A 21673-nucleotide genomic window follows, 5' to 3' on the forward strand; every position below is an offset into this window, starting at 1 on the left:
CTCTAGTTGGTTCCTCGACATATTGGTCCAGGAAACCATCTCGTACACACTCCAGGAATTCCTCCTCCACAGTATTGTTACTAATTTGGTTAGCCTAATGTATATGTAGATTAAAGTCACCCATGATAACTGTTGTGCCCTTATTGCACACGTCTCTAATTTCCCATTTAGTGCCATCTCCAGCCTCCTGCTATTAAAAATGAGTTAAACTGGCTGTACAGCAACGCACACAGTGTCTGTAATAAAATGGGAACGGCAGGCAATAATACACTGCGAGGAACCAGACATAGTGGGAATTACTGAGACATGGCTACAGAAAAATCAGGATTGGGAATTAAACATTGCAGGGTATAACATATTTGGAAAAGATAGAGGGAGAAAAAGGGGAGGTGGAGTAGCTGTATTATTTGGGATAACATAATGGCAGTAGAAAAAAGGGATGCAACTATCAGCAAGACAAAAATAGAATCGATGTGGATAGAGATAAAAGATAGTAAAAGATCAATCACACTAATAGGAGTAGTCAGCGGAAGGGAGGTGGAGGAAGAAATATGCAAACAAATTAGGGAAATGAGTAAAAACATAGAATAATAATCATGGGAGATTTCAACTACCCCAATATTAATTGACGAGAAAAGGTAGGTAAAGGGGATAAGGGAATTGTGTTCCTATAATGTGTACAGGACTCCTTTCTAACCCAATATGTAAGAAGCTCAACAAGGGAGGATTCGCTATTGGATCTAGTAATGGGGAATGAACCAGAGCAGATAAAATAAGTAAAAGTAGGGGAATATCTAAGCAATAGTGACCATCATATAAGATAATAATTGAGAAGGACATAAGTATGACGAAGAACAGGGTAATAGATTGGAGAAAAGCTGATTTTGCAGGATTGAGAATAGAACTTGGGGAAAATAAAATGGACAACAATATTGATAAACAATGATGTAGAACAGCAGTGGGAAATATTTAAAATGGTGTTCAACAGAGTTCGGGAAAAATACATTCCGCTAAAAAACAAGAACAAGCTAAACACTAATGGGACACCATGGATGAATAACGACATAAGGAAAAAATTGAGAGTAAGGAAAGAGGCAGACACTAAGTACATGGACAGCAGGGGAGAGCATGACAAGAGAGAATACAAAGAGATAAGGAGAGAAGTAAAAAAAAGCAATTAGAAAGGCAAAAAGGAACTATGGGGGTGAAATTGCATATCGCCCCATTTTGGGCGCAAATTTTTAAAATTTTTAAAATTTAGCGGCAGGTGCTAAGGATTCTAAACTTCTACAACTGAGATGATAGGTGCAATGGCAAGGGTGCCCGAGAGCCTCTCGGCAATGGTAAGGAGCATGGAGGAGTCCACCTCCAACATTGCACAGAGCTCTGCGCACACCATGGAGCCCATCATTTCCACTGTGAAGAGGATAGTGGACTCCCAGAGAGACCATGTGGATCCAAACCTCATGACGCATGTCATGGCCGATGTGGCCGCTTCCATTGCAGCACAGGCGGAAGCGACACAACGTCTTAGTGCTGTAATGCAGTCAATGGTTGCTGCCATCGAGTCTCAGACTGCTCTCAAGCATTCTCAGCTTAATGCCTCGAAAGAGCTGACTGCAACTGGGCGCAGGAGATCGGCGTGCAATGTCTTACCACCGCCGCAAAACTCCCGCCGAATTTAGTGGGAGGCGTTGATATCGCCGTGCCCGTTCGCAAACCCATTTGCGCCCTGTTAACACCTCCGGAGGCGCTAACGGGAGGCGCAAAGGAGCTCAATTTCTAGCCCTATGAAATTAAATTTTACTTCCTCCCTTCCCACTGTCCATGGTCCCAAACACTCCTTCCAGGTGAAACAGTGATATACTTGTCCTTCTTGCAATTTAGTATGGTGTATTCACTGCTCACAATGTGGTCGACTCTACATTGGGGAGACTAAACACAGGTTGAGCGACCGCTTTGCGTAACACCTCCGTTCAGTTCGTAAGCATGACCCCGAGCTTCTGGTCGCTTGTCACTTTAACTCTCCACTCGGTCCTCGGCCTCTTACACTGTTTCAACGAAGCTCAGTGTAAGCTCGAGGAACAGCACCTCCTCTTTCGATCAGGCACTTTACAGCCTTCTGGACTCAACATCGAGTTCAACAATTTCAGGCCAGCACCTCTGCCTCTATTTTTTCACATGTTTCTGCCATTATTTACACTTCTTCGAGACTCATCTTTTGTTTCTTTACTTGTCCCATTACCATCTCCTCCCCTCCTCCCTTTCCCTGCCCCTGCACCTGCTTAAATTCTGTTACATCTCTAACTTTTTCCAGTTATGACGAAAGGTCATTGACCTGAAACGTTAACTCTGTTACTTTCTCCACGATGCTGCCTGACCTGCTGAGTATTTACAGCATTTTCTGTTTCTATTTCAGATTTTCAGCATCTGCAGTATTTTGCTTTTGTATGAAATTATATTATCAAGGAACATAAAAAACAAAATAGTAAAATATTTTACAGGCACTATATAAAAAAAGGAAAGTCGGGATGGGAATAGGGCCACTAAGGGATGGACAGGATAATATCACAGGCAGCGATAGAGAGATGGCAGAAATATTAAATAATTCGTTTACTTCAGTATTTACCAGGGAGATTGAACAGGTGGACATGACATTGGATCATGAGATTAGTAATGAGGAAAGTGCATTTAAAATAAAAAGAGGAGAAATATTAAATAAAGTAATCAAACCAAAAGAGGATAAAACCCGTGTCCCGAGACAGATTACATCCGCATATTTTAAAAGAATCTAGGGAAGAGATAGCAGAGGCATTAGTACACATATTTAATAATTCGTTAGAACAAGGTGAAGTACAAGAGGACTGGCGGATAGCTAACGTAAAACCTGTAGTTAAGAAGGGAGATGTCCAGGGAACTATAGACCAGTCAGCTTAACATCAGTGGTAGGAAAAATAATGGAATCCCTACTAAAGGAGAAAATAGAAGAACATCTAGAAACCAAAAATATAATAATGAATAGTCAGCATGGATTTCAAAAGGGAAAGTCTTGCTTGACCAACCTCATTGAATTTTTTGAAGAGGTAACAGAGAGAGTAGACAAGGGTAATGCAGTGGATGTAATTTATCTAGACTTTTAAAAGGCCTTCGATAAGGTATCACATAATAGACAAAGGAAGAAGGCCAGAGCATGCGGAATCCGGGGACCAGTAACAGAATAGATAAGTAGCTGGCTTCAAGGCAGAAAGCAGAGAGTAGGGGTAAAGGGTAGCTATTCAGAGTGGTAGGAAGTGGTATTCCACAAGGATCAGTGCTGGGACCACTGTTGTTCACAATTTATATTAATGATTTAGATTTTGGAATCAAAAACACAATTTCTAAATTTGCAGATGAAAGAAAGAAAGACTTGCATTTATATAGTGCCTTTCACAACCACTGGATGTCTCAAAGCGCTTTAAAGCCAATGAAGTACTTTTGAAATGTAGTCACTGTTGTAATGTGGGAAACACGGCAGCCAATTTGCGCACAGCAAGCTCCCACAAACAGCAATGTGAAAATGACCAGATAATTTGTTTTGTTATGTTGATTGAGGGAGAAATATTGGTCAGGACACCGGGGATAACTCCCCTACTCTTCTTCGAAATAGTGCCATGAGATCTTTTACGTCCACGAGAGAGCAGACAGGGCCTCGGTTTAACGTCTCATCTGAAAGACGGCACCTCCGACAGTGCAGCACTCCTTCAGCACTGCACGGGAGTGTCTCACTAGATTTATGTGCTCAACTCCCTGGAGTGGGACACCAAATTGGGGGGGATAGTCAATACTAAGGAGGATTGTAACAAATTACAAGAAGACATTGGCCCAGTAATTCCGGTCCCAACGTGTGAGTACGGACGGGGTACTCGCGCGTGGGCCCGTTGGAAGTGCCGGATTTCAGCATGCACAGCGCATGCGCGGAAAACCGGCATTTCCTCTCCTCTGAACCAAGGGGTTAAGAGGCGGTTCCCTAGCAACATTTGAGGCAGCGCGTACGCGTTGAACTTCATTTTTTTTGACAGGTTTGTCTGTGCGTGAAGGCCTCCACTTTTTACGAATGTAAAAAGCAGACGTAAGGACTTCGTTTTATAAGGTAAGTAGTCTAATAATTAAAGTTAGAATTTTTTTTCCACAGGTTTAGTGTTTTTAAAGAATTTACAGTAAGTTAAGTGTATTTTTGGACCCGATTTCTTGAAAAAATTTTTTTGGCAGAAATTTGAATAATTGTTTAAATTAGTTTTTTTAAAGTTATTAATAGTTAATTTAATTATTGGAATGTTTTTTTTAACTTTTATTTAAAGTTTAAGTAGTGTTTTGGGCGCCCGTACTTTTCATGTGTTTGACAGGTCTTATGTCTAACTCATAAATGGACTTTTGTAAACTCCCATTGGTTGCCCAGTGCTCACGTGATCCCAGCCGGCTCATCGCACTAAGTACGCCGCTGGATCACGCACGCACAGCGCGCCGGGAGCTGAACCGGGCCACAGACTGGAAATCCACGCAGGCCCAGTCTTCAAATGTCAGCGCGATATGTAAGTGTAGGTCGGGGGCTTGCACCCGCGGGAAGCCCCCGACCCGAATTTCTGGGCCAATAATAAACTTGCAGAATGGGCATATAATTGACAAATGAAATTCAACACAGATAAATGTGAGGTATTACGTTTTAGTAAGAAAAATAGAGAGGTCACATATTACTTGGAAAATATGAATCTAAGTGGGGTAGAAGAGCAAAGGGATCTCGGAGTACAAATACACAAATCACTGAAAGTAGTTTAACAAGGCCATAAAAAAAGCAATCCAAGCACTAGGATTTATTTCTAGAGGGATTGAATTGAAAAGTAGTGAAGTTATGCTAAACTTGTTTCGAACCTTGGTTAGACCACACTTGGAGTACTGCGTACAATTCTGGTCGGCATATTATAAAATGGATATCGAGGGAATGGAGAGGGTGTAAAAAAGATTTACAAGGATGATACCAGAATTACAAGGGTATACCTATCAGGAAAGGATGAACAGGCTGGGTCTCTTTTCTCTTCAAAAAAGAAGGCTGAGGGGGTGACCTAATAGAGGTCTTTAAAATTATGAAAGGTTTTGATAGAGTAGATGGAGAGGCTTATGGGGAAGAGCAAAAGGCCATCAATATAAGATAGTCACCAAGAAATCAAATAGGGAATTCAGAAGGAACTTCTTTACCCAGAGAGTGGTGAGAATGTGGAACTCGCTACCACAGGGAGTGGTTGAAACGAATAGTATAGATGCATTTAAGGGGAGACTAGATGAGCATATGGGGGAGAAGGGAATAGAGGGTTATGCTGATAGATTTAGATGAGGAAAGACGGGAGAAGGCTCGAGTTTTTGTGCTGTATATCCTATGTAATCCTATGTATATTGGCATATCATCTTTGTTGACGTGATTGTTTGCTGTCCTCATTCTGACATCGTTCAAATTATCCCTCTTCTGTTTCTAGAGGGTCTTCCAAGACATCTCAGTGATAAAGTGATAAAGAACAAGCTAGCACCTCAGAGCCTGACAGGATCTCGCTCAGATACATCCAACACAGGAAATTTATCAAGTCAGGATGAGGATTAAGCTGTGGGGAATCAGTGAGCAAGCGTGAGGAGGAGTAAATGCAATTATCAGCAGAGGAACAGGAAGCTATTGAGTCCTTCCTCAGCTACTGAGGTCAGGGATTGGCACCTTACAGAACCTGCATGTACAGGAAGGCTGCTATCTGACCACCAATACTTTATGGATTCAGTTGAGAATCCTGTAAGATCTGCCGGCAATAAGGAAGAGTTCACTACCCGCATATGTGCACTGGTGTATGGCCACCTTACAGAACTGCAGCCCACCAGAGAGACCATGGCAACTCCATGGCTGTCTGCAATGCAGCCCCAGTTACAGAGGTCTTATGCCCAGTTAGATTTCTTTCTCTGTCTGGGGCTATTGAGTTACAATGTGGAGGAGGCTCTAATGGCCGATTTCAACATGCTGTGGGTTGAATTGACAGAACCTCGTGCAGAACTTCACACATCTCAATGGTTGTGGTCATTGGAGGCCAATCATATCAGCTCCAGGACATCACTGCAGAAGTTCCTCAGGGCAGTGTCCTAGGCCCAACCATCTTCAGCTGCTTCATCAATGACCTTCCCTCCATCATAAGGTCAGAAGTGGGGATGTTCGCTGATGGTTGCACAGTGTTCAGTTCCATTCACAACTCCTCAGATAATGAAGCAGTCCGTGCCCGCATGCAGCATGACCTGGACAACATTCAGGCTTGGGCTGCTAAGTGGCAAGTATCGTTTGCACCACAAAAGTGCCAGCCAATGACTATCTCTAACAAGAGAGAGTCTAACCACCGCCCCTTGAATTTCAACGCGATTACCATCATCGAATCCCCCACCATCAACATCCTGGGGGGTCACCATTGACCAGAAACTTAATTGGACCAGCCACATAAATACTGTGGCTACAAGAGCAGGTGAGAGGCTGGGTATTCTGCAGCGAGTGTCTCACCTCCTGACTCCCAAAAGCCTTTCCACCATCTACAAGACACAAGTCAGGAGTGTGATGAAATACTCTCCACTTGCCTGGATGAGTGCAGCTCCAACAACACTCAAGAAGCTCAACACCATCCTGGACAAAACAGACCACTTGATGGCACCCCATCCACCACCTTAAACATTCACTCCCTCCATCACCGGTGTACTGTGGCTGCAGCGTGAACCATCCACAAAATGGTCTGCAGCAAATTGGCAAGGCTTCTTCAACAGCACCTCCCAAACCCACAACCTCTACCACCTAGAAGGACAAGGGCAGTGGGCGCATGGAAACACCACCAACGGCAAGTTCCCCTCCAAGTCACGCACCATTCTGACTTGGAAATATATCGCCGTTCCTTCATCGTTGATGGGTCAAAATCCTGGAACTCCCTCTCTGAAAGCACTATGGGAGTACCTTCACCTCACGGACTGCAGCAGTTCAAGAAGGCGGCTGACCACGACCTTCTCACGAGCAATTAGGGATGGGCAATAAATGCTCGCCTTGCCAGTGACTCCCACATTCCATGAATGAATTTTTTAAAAATGCGGACTGCACATTGATCTCTGGACATGCTGCAGCAATGCCCAGAAGTGAGAGCATGGCTGGAGCAGTGACAGACAAGGTTGCTGCCCCTACAGATGACTCCACATTCACTACACCAAGTGGGTCCCCTCAAATGTCAGAAGAAGGGACAAACAGTAGGCAGGAACAGGCAGCCACTGTTATATCAGATACGGCGTTTGCACTAGTAGGTCCATTTTGTGACTCACTACAAAATAGAGGTTCCCACAGACATCCAGAAGCCAACTCTTCCTACTGGCCGAGCACCCAGAAGGAGTGCTAGATTATTATGTTGTAGAAAATAAACACCATACACTGTCGTGAAGATCAAACGCCAGGGCAAAAAACATTAGTGACAAATACACTTCTCACTTGTAGGGAAAGAAAATAGTTGCACTTTATTTCAGTTTTATCCAGAGTTCACTTGTGATGGGGCAGAATAAGGTAGCAGCACATAGAAGGATGGTCTTGTATGGTAGTAGATGGTAATGGTAAACGAGGGATGGAGGCTGTAAATTCTAAATGGTTTAGAACTCGTGCTAATCCAGCCAGAATGGTAATGTGCTAATAGCACTCAAATTTCATGAGTGAGTTATTTGTATAATTATTTCAGATCCAGATGCAGATTTCACAGAATCACAGAAACCCCACAGTGCAGATAGAGGCCATTTCGGCCCATCGAGCCTGCACCGACACATATCCCATCCGATCCCCGTAACCCCTACACCAACACATATCCCACCCTATCCCTGTAACCCCACGCATTTAATCCCCCTAACACTAAGGGTCAATTTATCATAGCCAATCAACCTAACCCGCACATCTTTGGACTGTGGGAGGAAACCGGAGCACCCGGAGAAAACCCACACAAACACGGGGAGAATGTGCAAACTCCACACAGACAGTCGCCCGAGGCTGGATTCGAACCCGGGTCTCTGGCGCTGTGAGGCAACAGTGCTAACCACTATGCCACCGTGCTGCCATTTGAGGAAGTGTAGGTGATGTTATGGAGGTGGAAATAGATGGTCTTTGTGATGGCATGGATATGTGGTCAGAAGCTCATCTCGGGCTCAAATACAACACCAAGGTTTGGTTCAGCCTCAGACAGTTTGCCAGGGAGAGGGATGGAGTTGGTGTCTAGGGAATGGAGTTTGTGGCAGGGACCGAAGACAATGGCTTCGGTCTTCCCAATATTTAGTTGGAGGAAATTTCTGCTCATCCAGTACAGGAATCCCGCCCCAACCACAGTTTTGCCATACGTGGATTTCAAGTGTACACGGTTTCCTCTCTGCGACAACTTTTGCCAACCGTGGCAGTGAATTTTGCGTATCTGCGGTTTTTAATTTAGGACTAAGGTAAATAACATGATTTTATTGCTTTTATATTATTTTTTATTGTGTTATTTGAACATTTATACTGTATTTGCCAACCGCGGTTTGACTAACCACGGGGGTTTTCAGGGACATATCCCCCGCGGTTGGGGAGGGATTACTGTACTGGATCTGACAATTTAGAGACAGTGGTGAGTGCAAGTTAGGATATGGGCAGCAGAGATTTAGGTAAGCTTAAATTTATGGAGAGAACTGGTGGTGAGGTAGAGCTGGGTGTCGTCAGTGTACATGTGGAACCTGACGTTATGTTTCCGGATGATGTCGCCGAGGGGCAACATGTAGATGAGAAATAGGAGGGAGCCAAGGATAAATCCTTGGGGGACAACAGAGGTAATGGTGTGGGAGCGAGAAGAGAAGCCAGGTGATTCACTAGTATGACTGGATAGATAAGAATGGAACCAGGTGAGTGCAGTCCCACCCAGTTGACTGACGGAGGAGAGGTGTTGGAGGAGGATGGTGTGGTCAATCGTGTCAAAGGCTGCAGACAATTCGAGAAGGACGAGGAGGGATAGTTTACCACTGTAACAGTAACATAGGATGTCATTTGTGACTTTGATAACAGCCGTTTCAGTAGTGTGGCGGGTGGAAACCTGATTGGAGGGATTCAAACATGGAGTTCCGGGAAAGATGGGCAGGGATTTGGGACACGACAGCATGTTCAAGGACTTTGTAGAGGAAAAGGAGGGGGCTGCAGTTTGCAAGGACAGAGGGGTCAAGGGTTGATCTTTTGAGGAGATGGGTGATGATGGCAGATTAGAAGGGGAGGGCGACAGTACCTGAGGAGAAAGAATTGCCAACCATATCAGCTAACATGGGGGCCAGGAAGGAAAGTTGAGTTGTCAGCAGTTTAGTGGGAATAGGATCGAGGGAGCAGGAGGTGGGTCTCATAGGCAAGATGAGTTCAGAGAGGATATGATGAGAGATAGGAGAGAAACTAGAGAAAGATGCGAGTTCAGGGCTAGGGCAGGGGGCAGCCTTAGAGGAAGTTTGGCCCAGTGGGCTAGGGGAAGGAAAGGAAACGGCAGAGGCAAATGAATGGATGGACTCAATCTTAATGACAAAGAAGTCCATGAGCTCCTCACACTTAGAAACATAGAAAAATAGGAGCAGGAGTAGGCCATTCGGCCCTTCAAACCTGCTCCGCCATTCAATATGATCATGGCTGATCCTCTATCTCAATACCATAATCGCACTCTCTCCCCATACCCCTTGATGCCTTTTGTGTCTAGAAATCTATCTATCTCCTTCTTAAATATATTCAGTGACTTGGCCTCCACAGCCTTCTGTGGTAGAGAATTCCACAGGTTCACCACCCTCTGAGTGAAGAAATGTCTCCTCATCTCATTCCTTGTTGGAGGTGAGGGTGGAGGAGACAGGGGAGAGGGGTTTAAGAAGATGGTTTGCAGTAGAGAAGAGAAGCCGGGGATTATCTTTGCATTCCAGGGTGATCCTGGAATAGCGAGCAGTTTTGGCGGTGGAGAGCAGGACCCAATAGTGCTTTATATGGTCCAGCCAGATCTGACGCTGAACAGCTAAACCAGTTGTCCGGTATATATGTTCAAGTCTGCGTCCCTTGGACTTAAGGGAGTGGAGATGAGGGCCGTACCAGGGTAACAACCAGAGTGAGAGGGAGCAATGGCAAAAAAATTTGAAAGCCTTCATAAAGGCTCAACAGGCATTTCAGCCCATTAGTAAACTTTGCCAAGGCTGAAATGACAGGCAAAAATGAAGGGAAGGGAACCCCAAGGTGCAGGCATGAGTTTACAGGCAAGTGACAGAGCAGACCAGAACCAGACCCCCTGTTTTGTGACTTTTGAAGTTGCTGTGGTTGCAAGAAATGGGTGAGGTATAGGACTGAAGCCTCTTGTCCAATTTCCCAAATATCCTTTGCTCAATCTGTACTGGTGCAACGGATAAGAATATCTATCCGTAGAAACAAATATGGAAAATTTTATTACCATCATTTGAATCAGGATTTATTTTTAAATATATGGTTTTAATTTTTTCCGAGGTTTTGCTTATGGTTGGCTCTGGTTTTGTTCCAGCAACACCTGTCATGGTAACGCTCCAAGTCACTGCTACATAATTTTGTAATTACCACAAGTTTATTAAGACATAATTTTGCAGTTGATTTCTGGCTGGTGTATAATATAAAGCAGTAATTTAATCTGCTGACATTCTTAAAGTACTTAGGCTCAGACATCATCAGAAGCATTCAAATATACCACTGCCTTGTAACTCACTGCCAGACATCTCTGTTTAGTTTAGTAAACAGTATCACCAGTGACATTTGAAAAGTTTTAATGATGTGACGGTGTGAAATTTAGTACATATTTGTCATGTTAAAATGGAATCTTGCAGAGTTCAATGAAGATAGATTACAAACACTGATTGAACTCTTCCACATTTAAGAATTGAGCACATTGTCTGAAAGCCTTAGTTCTCATTTTCAGGCTCTTACCCAATGGCAGAATGCCATAGAGTGCGATCAGCTGCCTCACGTCTGAGAGAGAAGGCATTGGTTCGATATCTGTTTGCCGTAGTGTGGTCCCCAGGTAGTTGTAGTCACCTGTACAGGAAAGGAGAAGAAGGTAATTAATTATAAAAATCAACCAAGTCAATTGTATCATTTTGTCAGTCTCTTTTTTATGAGGGTATCACTCCCCTCTTAAGCTCTTATTTGAGGGATTGGGTGGTCTGGTGTGGTAGCATATTTGGACCTAGGTTCAAGTTTAGTGCAGACTGAGGGAATAAACATCTCTATCTGCTGGCTGTAAGGTTTCTACGTAAAATGATTTTTAATGTTCTCAATCCAGTTCCTGGTGAGCACAAATTGACAGCATAAAATTGTCTATGGTTCTGCAAACAGTGCCAATCTTTTTCAGGGGGGGGTGGGGTTTATAAGTTTCATGAAATGGAAATGTCACACAGTGTAGTAGAAGGCACTCATGTGATATTAGAGTTAAGGAACATACTTAGACAGAGAGAAGGAACTTTACTCTGTACCTAGCATGTTTTATGGCTGAGCTGATACTCCTTGAAGGGGGCACTGTAGAGGGAGCTTTATTCTGTATCAAATCAGAGATATACGCGAACTGAGAATGCTTGATTGGACAGAATTGAAATGATTTTGGTCTACATTTTACCAGCGGTGTATCCTAACTGGAACTACTTTTGCTGTACTGTAGAGGAAGCTTTACTCTGCATTTAAGCAATGATATATCTGACCTGGGAGTGCTTGATAGGAACATGCAGAGGAATTTTTCCTGTTATCTAATTTGTACTATATTTTGGAATACTAGTTGCTGAAAGTATTGGGTGACAAAAAGGGACAAGTGCCACATACAGGCAACCCTCACCTTGCTTAGCATCAAAAAACTGTAAAGTACAGTAAACACAAAATCCAGGTAATTTTGTTTGATCATTTTACTATGATGTGATGCTTCAGAGGAAGCAACGAAGGAGTCGCAATAGCCTGTCTTTGATGGTGAAACAATGCAATATTACAAATTGGATCTCTTTAGAATCTAGCAACATGTGAATTATTGAGACGTAGGGCTCGATTTTCCAAGCCCCGAGGAGGCGGGCTTGGAGGCGGGAGTGGTGGGAAAATTGCAGAATCGGGGGGCAGGAACCCATCCCGACCCCAACCCGCCTCCGTGCCAATGTCCCAGGAGGCGGGGACCCGACCTGTGCTAGGAGCCGCCTCCCCGAGGCGGGAAGGGGATTAGTGCTAATTAACTGCCTGTTAACAGGTAGTTAACAGGCAGTTTTTTGCCTAATCTCTATTTTTAGCCCTGAAGTGTGGGCTTCCTGACGGCTCCAAACCACGCCAAGTTAGCGAGGTGGACCGTTGGTCTGCAGGGGTTGGAGGGGTCGAGATGTCCGTTGTGCAGGTGAGTGATGGGTGCATGTGTGCAGAGGTAAGTGTGTGAGGTAAGTCTAAAGTGTTTTAATAAGTTTTACTTACCTTTACTTTCTCCTGCAGGCTTCCTTCCTTCAGTTCTCGGGAGTCACTCAGCTCACCTGCACAGAAAGCGGAATGGCCGTTGAACTGTCAAAAGCTGCAGCCTCTACTTTCTGGTCTGGAGAGCTCTCTAACTGAGCCTGTGGAGAAGGACTCAAGTTAGAAGACAGATTGTCAGTGTTTGACAGCTTCACAGAGCTGTCAAATGCTGATTTTTCGTCTGTCAAAAGCTCTTGACAGATGAAATGTCAATCGCTAACGTCACCAGTATCCAGGTGTCCCTTAATTGGCCTGCTGAGCCCGCTGGGCGGGCTTAACAAGGTTAATCAAGGGAAAATAGCGTGGGTTGGCCACAAGTCAATGGAGGCGGGACTACAACCCAAAAAGTGGGAGTCCCGCCTCCAAAAGCTCCCCATTGACTAAATCGAGCCCGTAACATCTGCACTTGGATCAACATGGGTCAGGGGCTGAAGGGCCCTTATGGAAGAGTTGGCCTAATCTGGCGAGCTTTTTCTTGTGCCAGGCTCTAAATCCACATGAGGTGTGTCTTCCTGGGAGTAGCTTTATTTCTATATCATTAGTGTTTGTTTACCTAAGCACCCAGCTGGCCCTAGGAGGCAATGATTTTCATGGATCTGCTGGCAGTCTAATGGTTAACTTTAACTTGTTAAAGGGAGAAGGAAGTCTAGGGGAAATATTTTATAGCAGAAAATGTTAGCTGCAGAAGCATTTTGACTGATTATTTTTTTTTAAACTCAAGTATCTCTGTGGCAGCAAGAAAATCGGTGTTTTTTCCCCCAAAAATGTTATTTAAAGTCCTGCTAATGTCTTCTTCCACTAAAAGTACTGCCCCACACCTTCCATTCCATTCCATTTAACATCATGGCCCTGAAATTCCACACTGTTTTTTGATGACAGAGGGTGGAAACCGTTTCTACTAGTTTTCCACTTCAAAATTGATCCTTCCCCAAGTTTTTAAATGGGAGTTGGCCCTTTCCACAATCCTGTCATCTCCAGTTACCTCATTATAATATTTGCTAATTGGCAAAGCAGCCCCACATTTCCTGGATTTATGTGGCAATGCACTAGGGATGAGTTAGATCAGTGGTTCTCAAACGTTTTTGGTTGACGGACCCCTTTTTAAATCGATTAGTAATCATGGACCCCCCATCTAAATTATAATACTATATAATACTCATGATATGAAAGTGCTGCATGTAAAGAGTGTTTTAATAATACTTTTAAGAAAACAGATATTTACTTACAGGTATCAGTGAGATGAGTGTGCCTGCTTCTCACACTAATCCTGAGTGCTCCGCAGCAATAGGTGGCCACTATTAGCCACTTAGTGCTGGACAATTTTTAAAGCCGTCAGCAGCCTGGTGAAGCTGAGTGAGGGCACGAGCACCTATGCACATGCTGGGGTGCTGCTGGAAGCACGACTCGCCGCCATACAGTCCCACTGGCATGTTCTGTAACAACTGCACAGTGGGATTGTACATGTTTGCGTGAACACATTCAGGCACGTGTTTGAAGGATCCCGCAGGCGCTCTGATTATGTGTCGGAAGGATGGCACATGGTCGCAGCACCAGGGAGAGGAATCGACTCAACCAGCAGGGAGCACTCGTTGCAAAGTGAGTGAGAGCTGTGGGTCTCTGTGAGGAGGCGGGCCCAGCCATTAAGAATAATTCGCAAGAACTGAATCAGTGTCGGTTTTATAAAGAGGAGCAGGCTTGAAATTACCTCCAGGCGCTGACCCCCTGGAAAGTCTCTACGGACCCCCATGGGTCTGCAGACCTGTTTGAGAAGCACGGAGTTAGATTGAGAAATAAAAGGTGCAGATGTTGACAGGATCAGCTAAGGCAGGCAGAACTGAGGAGAGTTTGAGCCTGAAGACTACTGATAGTTTAAGAAGTGATTACTGCAGCTGGGAAAGGCATTTTGGATTTTTTTTGGTATTTTGTCTACACAGCCTTGGACTTGATACTATCTGGTGTCACACTGCCAGATTTTGACCCTCCTCCCACCCACAGTGAGGACTTCTCAGTGTAATGATCAATAACATGTCATCCTAGAGTGGTACACTAGATGGAGCCGTAGAGCTGTATAGAGCTGTATGTGTTTAAGACTACACTACCCACGATGCACTAGGCTACCCACAAGGCAGTAGTCAAGATGGCTGCCTGCACACAGGAGTACACATGCTGAATCTCTACAGATGCTGTACCTAGAGAACATGTACTGAATAAATGACTAGCTAGAAGCTAGCTGTTCATAATAAGAATGTCTAGTTATTAATGAACATAACATGGTACCAGGATTGGTGAAGATCTGCTCAAAATTGTGAAACGCGACATGGAGGATTTGAAGCCACCGGAGTTTTTGAATCTCAAGGAAATGTCGACTACAATTGGCGGACTTTCAAACAACAATTCGAACTCTACATTGCTGCCATCGGGTTCGGTACGAAGCCAGATGCAAGGAAAGTAGCATTGCTGCTTACGGTTGCAGGCCCACAGGCGATAGAGGTATTTAATACATTTGTATTTAATCCAGAGGAGAACAGAGAAAATTTAGACGATGTGCTAAAGAAATTTGATACACATTGTTCTCCCAAAAAGAATGAGACCTATGAAAGATACATGTTCCGTTCAAGGACACAGCGGCAAAATGAGACTTTTGATAGCTTTGTGACCGATCTGAAACTGAAAGCACAGACATGTAATTTCTCGGAGCTGAAAGCATCCATGATTCGTGCCCAAATTGTGTTTGGTATTCATGATAAAAAGGTCAGGGAACGTCTGTTGAGAGAAACTGAACTAACATTGGAAAATGCTGTGACAATATGCCAAGCCAGCGAGCAAGCTCAAAAGCATGCGAAGACTTTCAGTGAAATCAAAATGATGCGATTGTAGTAAGTGCTGCTATCAGTGCTGTGTCCTACAAGGGGAAGAAACATGGGCAGAACAGAAATGAAAAGCAATCGGAGGAAGGAAATTTTAATTGTAAATGCTGTGGTTATAAACACCAGTTAAGACAATGCCCAGCGTTTGGAAAAATGTGCACAAAATGTCATGGAAAGAATCACTTTGCCAAACAATGCTTTTCAAAAGTAACAACAAAGAAAGGGCAACAAGTCAACATGATTGAGGATATTGATTTAAGTGAGACATTTTTTGTACGAATGGTGTCATGTGACAATGTCAAAAATGATACAGAAAATGTGCAGCCCTCAGATATGGACAATGCTGAACATAAAATTAATGCAGTAAAAGAGGACAAATGGATGATCCCACTGCAGATAAATGGAGCATTAGTTACATTGAAACTGGACACTGCGGCAAAAGCAAACTTAATCAGTATGAGTGACATTAAAAACATGAAAGAAAAGCCCAAAATACAGAAAAAGTCAGTACTACTGAAAGACTATAATGGACAGAAAATAGATAGCTTAGGTGTATGCAGACTTAAAGTGACAGGCAAAGACAAAGTGCATCATCTCATGTTTTCTGTTGTGGCTGAAGGACTTGATTCACTACTGGGTGACAAAGCTTGTGAGGACTTAGAACTGGTCGAGAGTATACCGTATAAACTGTGCCATAAACAGACCAGATGACTCAGTGGATTCTGTAGTAAATAATTGCCAGGATGTGTTCAAAGGATTTGGAGTTCTACCATTCACTTACAAGATCCAGCTAAAGGAGGATGCTCAGCCAGTGGTACATGCTCCACGAAGAATTCCAGCACCCCTGTGTGACTGGCTCAAGAAAGAACAGGACAGAATGACCACACTAGGAGTCATCAGGAAAGTCGAAGAGCCAACAGACTGGGTTAACTCCATGGTATGTGTAAAGAAAAAAAACAATGATCTAAGAATATGCATGGATCCAAAGGGCTTAAATGCAAACATAAAACGTGAACACTACCAGATTCCCAAGCAAGAAGAAAGCACCAGTGAAATGTCAGGTGCCAGATACTTTACAAAGCTCGATGCCTCACAAGGATTTTGGCAACTAAAACTGGATGAAGAGAGCACCAAAATCTTTCATAGAGCGATGGAACACATAATTGAAGGTCTGGAAGGAGATCGGGTCTATGTTGATGACATCATCATCTGGGGCTCCACACTGAAAGAACACAATGAGAGACTGACTAAAGTGCTACAGAGCATACGCCGGAATGGACTGAAGCTCAACAAAGCCAAGTGTCAGTTTGGCGTCCAGGAAGTCACTTTCCTAGGAGATAATCTATCTGGTAAAGGAATAGAGCCAGATATGGAAAAAGTAAACGCCATACTCAACATGCCCCGACCCACTGACAAAAAAGGAGTGCTACGCATCATGGGGATGATAAACTTCATTGGAAAGTTCATTCCTAACTTGTCAGCCAAGACAACCTGTCTGCGAGACCTGCTACATAAAACAAATGAGTTTGCATGGACAGAAAGACATGAACAAGAGTGTATGAATCTCAAAACAGTGCTGACAACCACACCTGTACTCACCTTCTTTGACCCAACAAAGAGAATCAAAGTGTCAACGGATGCATCAAAGGATGGCCTAGACGCAGTCTTGCTACAAGCAGAGGGTGAAGATTGGAAGCCTGTTGCCTATGCCTCCAGGTCTATGACTGATACTGAGTGTCGATACGCCCAGATTGAAAAGGAATGTCTAGGCTTAGTAGTTGGATTAGAAAAGTTCCATGGCTACATATATGGACTTCCCACCTTCACAGTTGAGACAGATTGCCACTGGTTGCCATCATAAAAAAAAATCTGAATGAGATGTCTTCAAGGATTCAACGACTCATAATGAAGCTGCAAAGATATGACTTTGAACTGATCTACACACCAGGCAAATACATAGTGTTAGCAGATGCACTATCCCGAGCACCCACAACGAGTCAAGTGAGCTCCACTGAAGGAGACGTGGATGTTCATGTGAGTATGGTCACTGCTGCGCTGCCCGTGTCAGACACAAAATCAAAGAAATATAAGGCGCAGATGTTGACAGGATCAGCTAAGGCAGGCAGAACTGAGGAGAGTTTGAGCCTGAAGACTACTGATAGTTTAAGAAGTGATTACTGCAGGTGGGAAAGGCATTTTGGATTTTTTTTGGTATTTTGTCAACACAGCCTTGGACTTGATACTATCTGGTGTCACACTGCCAGATTTTGACCCTCCTCCCACCCACAGTGAGGACTTCTCAGGAGCAGGTATGGCATTCCCTATCATTATACCTTTGTATGCCATTGTAATTGAGGATGACTAGCAGGGGAGGATGGAGGAAAGTTTTGTGAGGCAACTTTTAAGGAGGATGCACCGCCACCAAATACTAGCACCCTAAAGAACATACAGGCAACACAGGTCCTATGAGGACCTTAGTGACGAAATGTGTATTAGAAGAGTGCGTTTCACCTAAGAGGCAATAGAGGAGCTCTTCCACCTACTGCAAGGTCCAAGGTTTAATAGATGGCGCCATGCTGCTTTGCAAAATCCTACTGCAGTCAGCTCCCTCAACAGGAAGTGTTTCCCTAATGTAGAGACTGTATGTGACAACATGTAAGAGATCCTGTACATCAATGCGAAATTCAGTCAAAATTGTCACGATACATTCAGTTGTTCAAAATTCGGTTCTCCTTCTCCTCCTTAAGGAAGAAAGTCATGTCAGTGGATCGCTTGTGAGTGACAAGGCATACCTACTGCTCCCATGAATAATGATCCTACTAAGAGTTGCCTGAACAGCAGCAGAGGTGGCCCTCCATTCATGGCAGCTTGATCCTGGGAGGGAGCCACTGCTGGCTGCACTGTTGGAGATTGTGCCTGTAAAGCTTGGTGTTGCCCCCATGTGCCACTGGTGTAGTAGCTCTGAGGGAGAAGGCTGGAGGCCTGGCATTTACTGCTGTCCTGAGAGATAGCAGCCTTGGTGAGGTTAACTCCAATCATCATCATTCACTGGGCCGTGGAACTGTGTCCCCACACATCAGTGGGCTAGCTTGTCTAATGGGAGTTGTTAGAATCTGAAACTCCTGAGACAGCAGCCTATATCCCAGGTGGGATATCTTGGGGCCTTGCTGGGAGCCAGTATGGAAGATACTGTCTATTCTGTGCCCCAACTGTCACCAGGGCAGCAGTCTGTGCTTTCATGAAGATAGAGGCACCAACTGCTCCCTGGCCGCTTCTTAGATAAGGGTCTGGTGCCGATTTCAATGAATCTGCTCCATTGATGTCTGCAATGAAGATAAAGATTACCTAATGTCACTGCAAATGAGGGCTGTTGACTCTAGAGTCATAACTGTTAGTTGCCACACATCCTCGGAGACTGACCTTAGAACCTACAAGTAAGTACAGTGTTCCTTGAAAATTCTTCTTTTTGAATACCCCCAACACAATACTCCCGTTTTACACAGGATTTGTGCCAATGGATCCTCCAATGCATATGCAAATGAGCTGGCCTATGAAATCCTGGAGGCATCACTCTGCAAAGCGGTTCGGTGCAAGTCATGATTCATTGACACAAATCCAGTGCAACTCACCATGTGGAATTTTGGGGCATATTATTTTTAAAAACATTTTTTAATGTTCTCTTCTGATTAGTTGGGTATCTGACATGTGCAGAAAGCCCATCAACATGATTACGAGTCTCTAAACCAAGCTACTGGGAAATTCACACATGTTTGCTTAATATGCATGGTAAAAAGTGGAAGCAGCATGCTACAGACAGAGCTAAGCAATCCCACAATCAACGGATCAGAGCTCTGCAGTCCTGCCACATCCAGTCGTGAATGGTGGTGGACCATTAAACAACTAACGGGAGGAGGAGGCTCCATGAATATCCCCATCCTCAATGATGGTGGAGCCCAGCACGTGAGTGCAAAAGACAAAGCGGAAGCATTTGCAACCATCTTCAGCCAGAAGTGCCAAGTAGATGATCCATATTGGCCTCCTCCTGAGGTCCCCACCACCACTGAAGCCAGTTTTCAGCCAATTCAATTCACTCCACGTGATATCAAGAAACAGCTGAGCACACTTGATACAGCAAAGGCTGTGGGCCCCAACAACATCCAGGCTGTCGTGCTGAAGACTTGTGCTCCAGAACTAGCCGCGCCTCTAGCCAAGCTGTTCCAGTACGGCTATAACACTGGCATCTATCCGACAATGTGGAAAACTGCCCAGGTATGTCCTGTTCACAAAATGCAGGACAAATCCAATCCAGCCAATTACAGCCCCATCAGTCTACTCTCAATCATCAGCAAAGTGATGGAAGGTGTTGTCGACAGTGCTATCAAGCAGCACTTACTCACCAATTACCTGCTCACCGATGCTCAGTTTCCAGACTTCATTACAGCCTTGGTCCAAACATGGACAAAAGAGCTGAATTCCAGAGGTGCGGTGAGAGTGACTGCCCTTGACATCAAGGCAGCATTTGACCGAGTGTGGCATCAAGGAGACCTAGTAAAACTGGTCAATGGGAAATAGGGGGAAAGCTTTCCACTGGCTGGAGTCATACCTAGCACAAAGGAAGATGGTTGTGGTGGTTGAAGGTCAATCATCACAGCTCCATTGCTGCAAGAGTTCCTCAGGGCAGTGTTCTAGGCCCAACCATCTTCAGCTGCTTCATCAATGACCTTGTTTCCATCATAAGGTCAGAAGTGGGGATGTTCGCTGATGACTGCACAGTGTTCAGTGCTATTCGCAACTCCTTAGATAATGAAGCAGTCCATGCAGCAAGACCTGGATGACATTCAGGCTTGGGCTGATAAGTGGCACGTAATATTCGCACCACACAAGGGCTAGGCAATGACTATCTCCAACAAGCAAGCCCCAACCACCGCCCTTTGACATTCAACGGCATTACCATCGCTGAATCATGGAGGAAGACACAAAAAAACTCCCAGAAATACGAGAAAACCAAGAGTGTGATGAGAATGAGGAACTTAAAGAAATTATAATTAGTAAAAAAACAGTACTAGCAAAATTAATGGGACTAAAAGTTGATAAATCCCAAGGACCGGATGACCTACATCCTAGGGTTTTGAAAGAAGTGGCCATTGGAATAGTGGACGTATTGGTTGTCATCTTCCAAAATTCTATAGATTCTGGAATAGTTCCTGCAGATTGGAGGATAGCAAATGTAACCCCGCTATTTAAGAAAGGAGGGAAGAGAGAAAAAGGGGAACTACAGACCTGTTAGCCTCACATCAGTAGTTGGGAAAATGCTGGAATCTATTATAAAGGATGCAATAACTGGGCACTTGGAAACTAATAGTAAGATTGGGCAGAGTCAGCATGGATTTATGAAAGGGAAATCCTGTTTGACAAACCTATTGGAGTTCTTTGAGGATATAACTAGTGAAATAGACAAAGGTAGATGTGGTGTATCTGGATTTTCAGAAGGCCTTCGATAAGGTCCCACACAAGAGGTTGGTGAACAAAATTAGGGCACATGGAATTGGGAGTAATATACTAGCATGGATTGAGAATTCGTTAACAGACAGAAAACAAAGAGTAGGGATGAACAGGTCTTTTTCAGGATGGCAGGCTGTGACTAGTGGGGTACCACAAGGATCGGTGCTTGGGCCTCAGCTATTCACAATATATCAATGATTTGGATGAGGGGGCTAAATGTAACATTTCCAAATTTGCCGATGATACAAAGCTAGGTGGCAGTGTCAGTTGTGAAGAGGATGTGAAGAGGCTTCAAGGGGATCTCGACAGGCCCAGTGAGTAGGCGAGAACATGGCAGATGGAATATAATGTGGATAAATGTGAAGTTATCCACGTTGGTAGAAAAAAACAGAAAGGCAGAGTATTTCCTAAATGGTGAAAGATTGGGGAATGCAGATGCTCAAAGGGACCTGGGTGTCCTTATACATGAGTCACTGAAAGAGAATGTGCAGGTGCAGCAAGCCATTAGGAAGGCAAATGGTATGCTGGCTTTCATTACAAGAGGATTTGAGTACAGGAGTAAAGAAGTCTTACTGCAATTATATAGGGCCTTGGTGAGACCACACCTGGAGTACTATGTATAATTTTGGTCTCCTTACCTAAGGAAGGATATGCTTGCCATAGAGGGAGTGCAACAAAGGTTCACAAGATTGATTCCTGGGATGGCGGGACTGTTGTATGAGAAGAGATTGAGTAAACTAGGGCGGTATTCACTTGAATTCAGAAG

At 44.2% G+C, this 21673-nt stretch overlaps 1 protein-coding gene across 1 annotated transcript in view; it reads right to left on the reverse strand.

The window, feature by feature from the left end:
* The window catches only part of LOC147120121 (dynein regulatory complex subunit 11-like), a 368896-nt gene that overhangs the window by 68192 nt on the left and 279031 nt on the right, over window positions 1–21673 (reverse strand). The window contains exon 14 of the mRNA XM_085985675.1: window positions 10994–11101. Within this exon, the coding sequence (XP_085841801.1) occupies window positions 10994–11101 (108 nt within the window). The remainder of the gene's footprint in view (window positions 1–10993; window positions 11102–21673) is intronic.

This window comes from Somniosus microcephalus, chromosome 4, assembly GCF_052327205.1.
Source record: "Somniosus microcephalus isolate GS21.2 chromosome 4, FLI_Smic_1.0, whole genome shotgun sequence".
In the NCBI taxonomy this organism is placed as follows: Eukaryota; Metazoa; Chordata; class Chondrichthyes; order Squaliformes; family Somniosidae; genus Somniosus; species Somniosus microcephalus.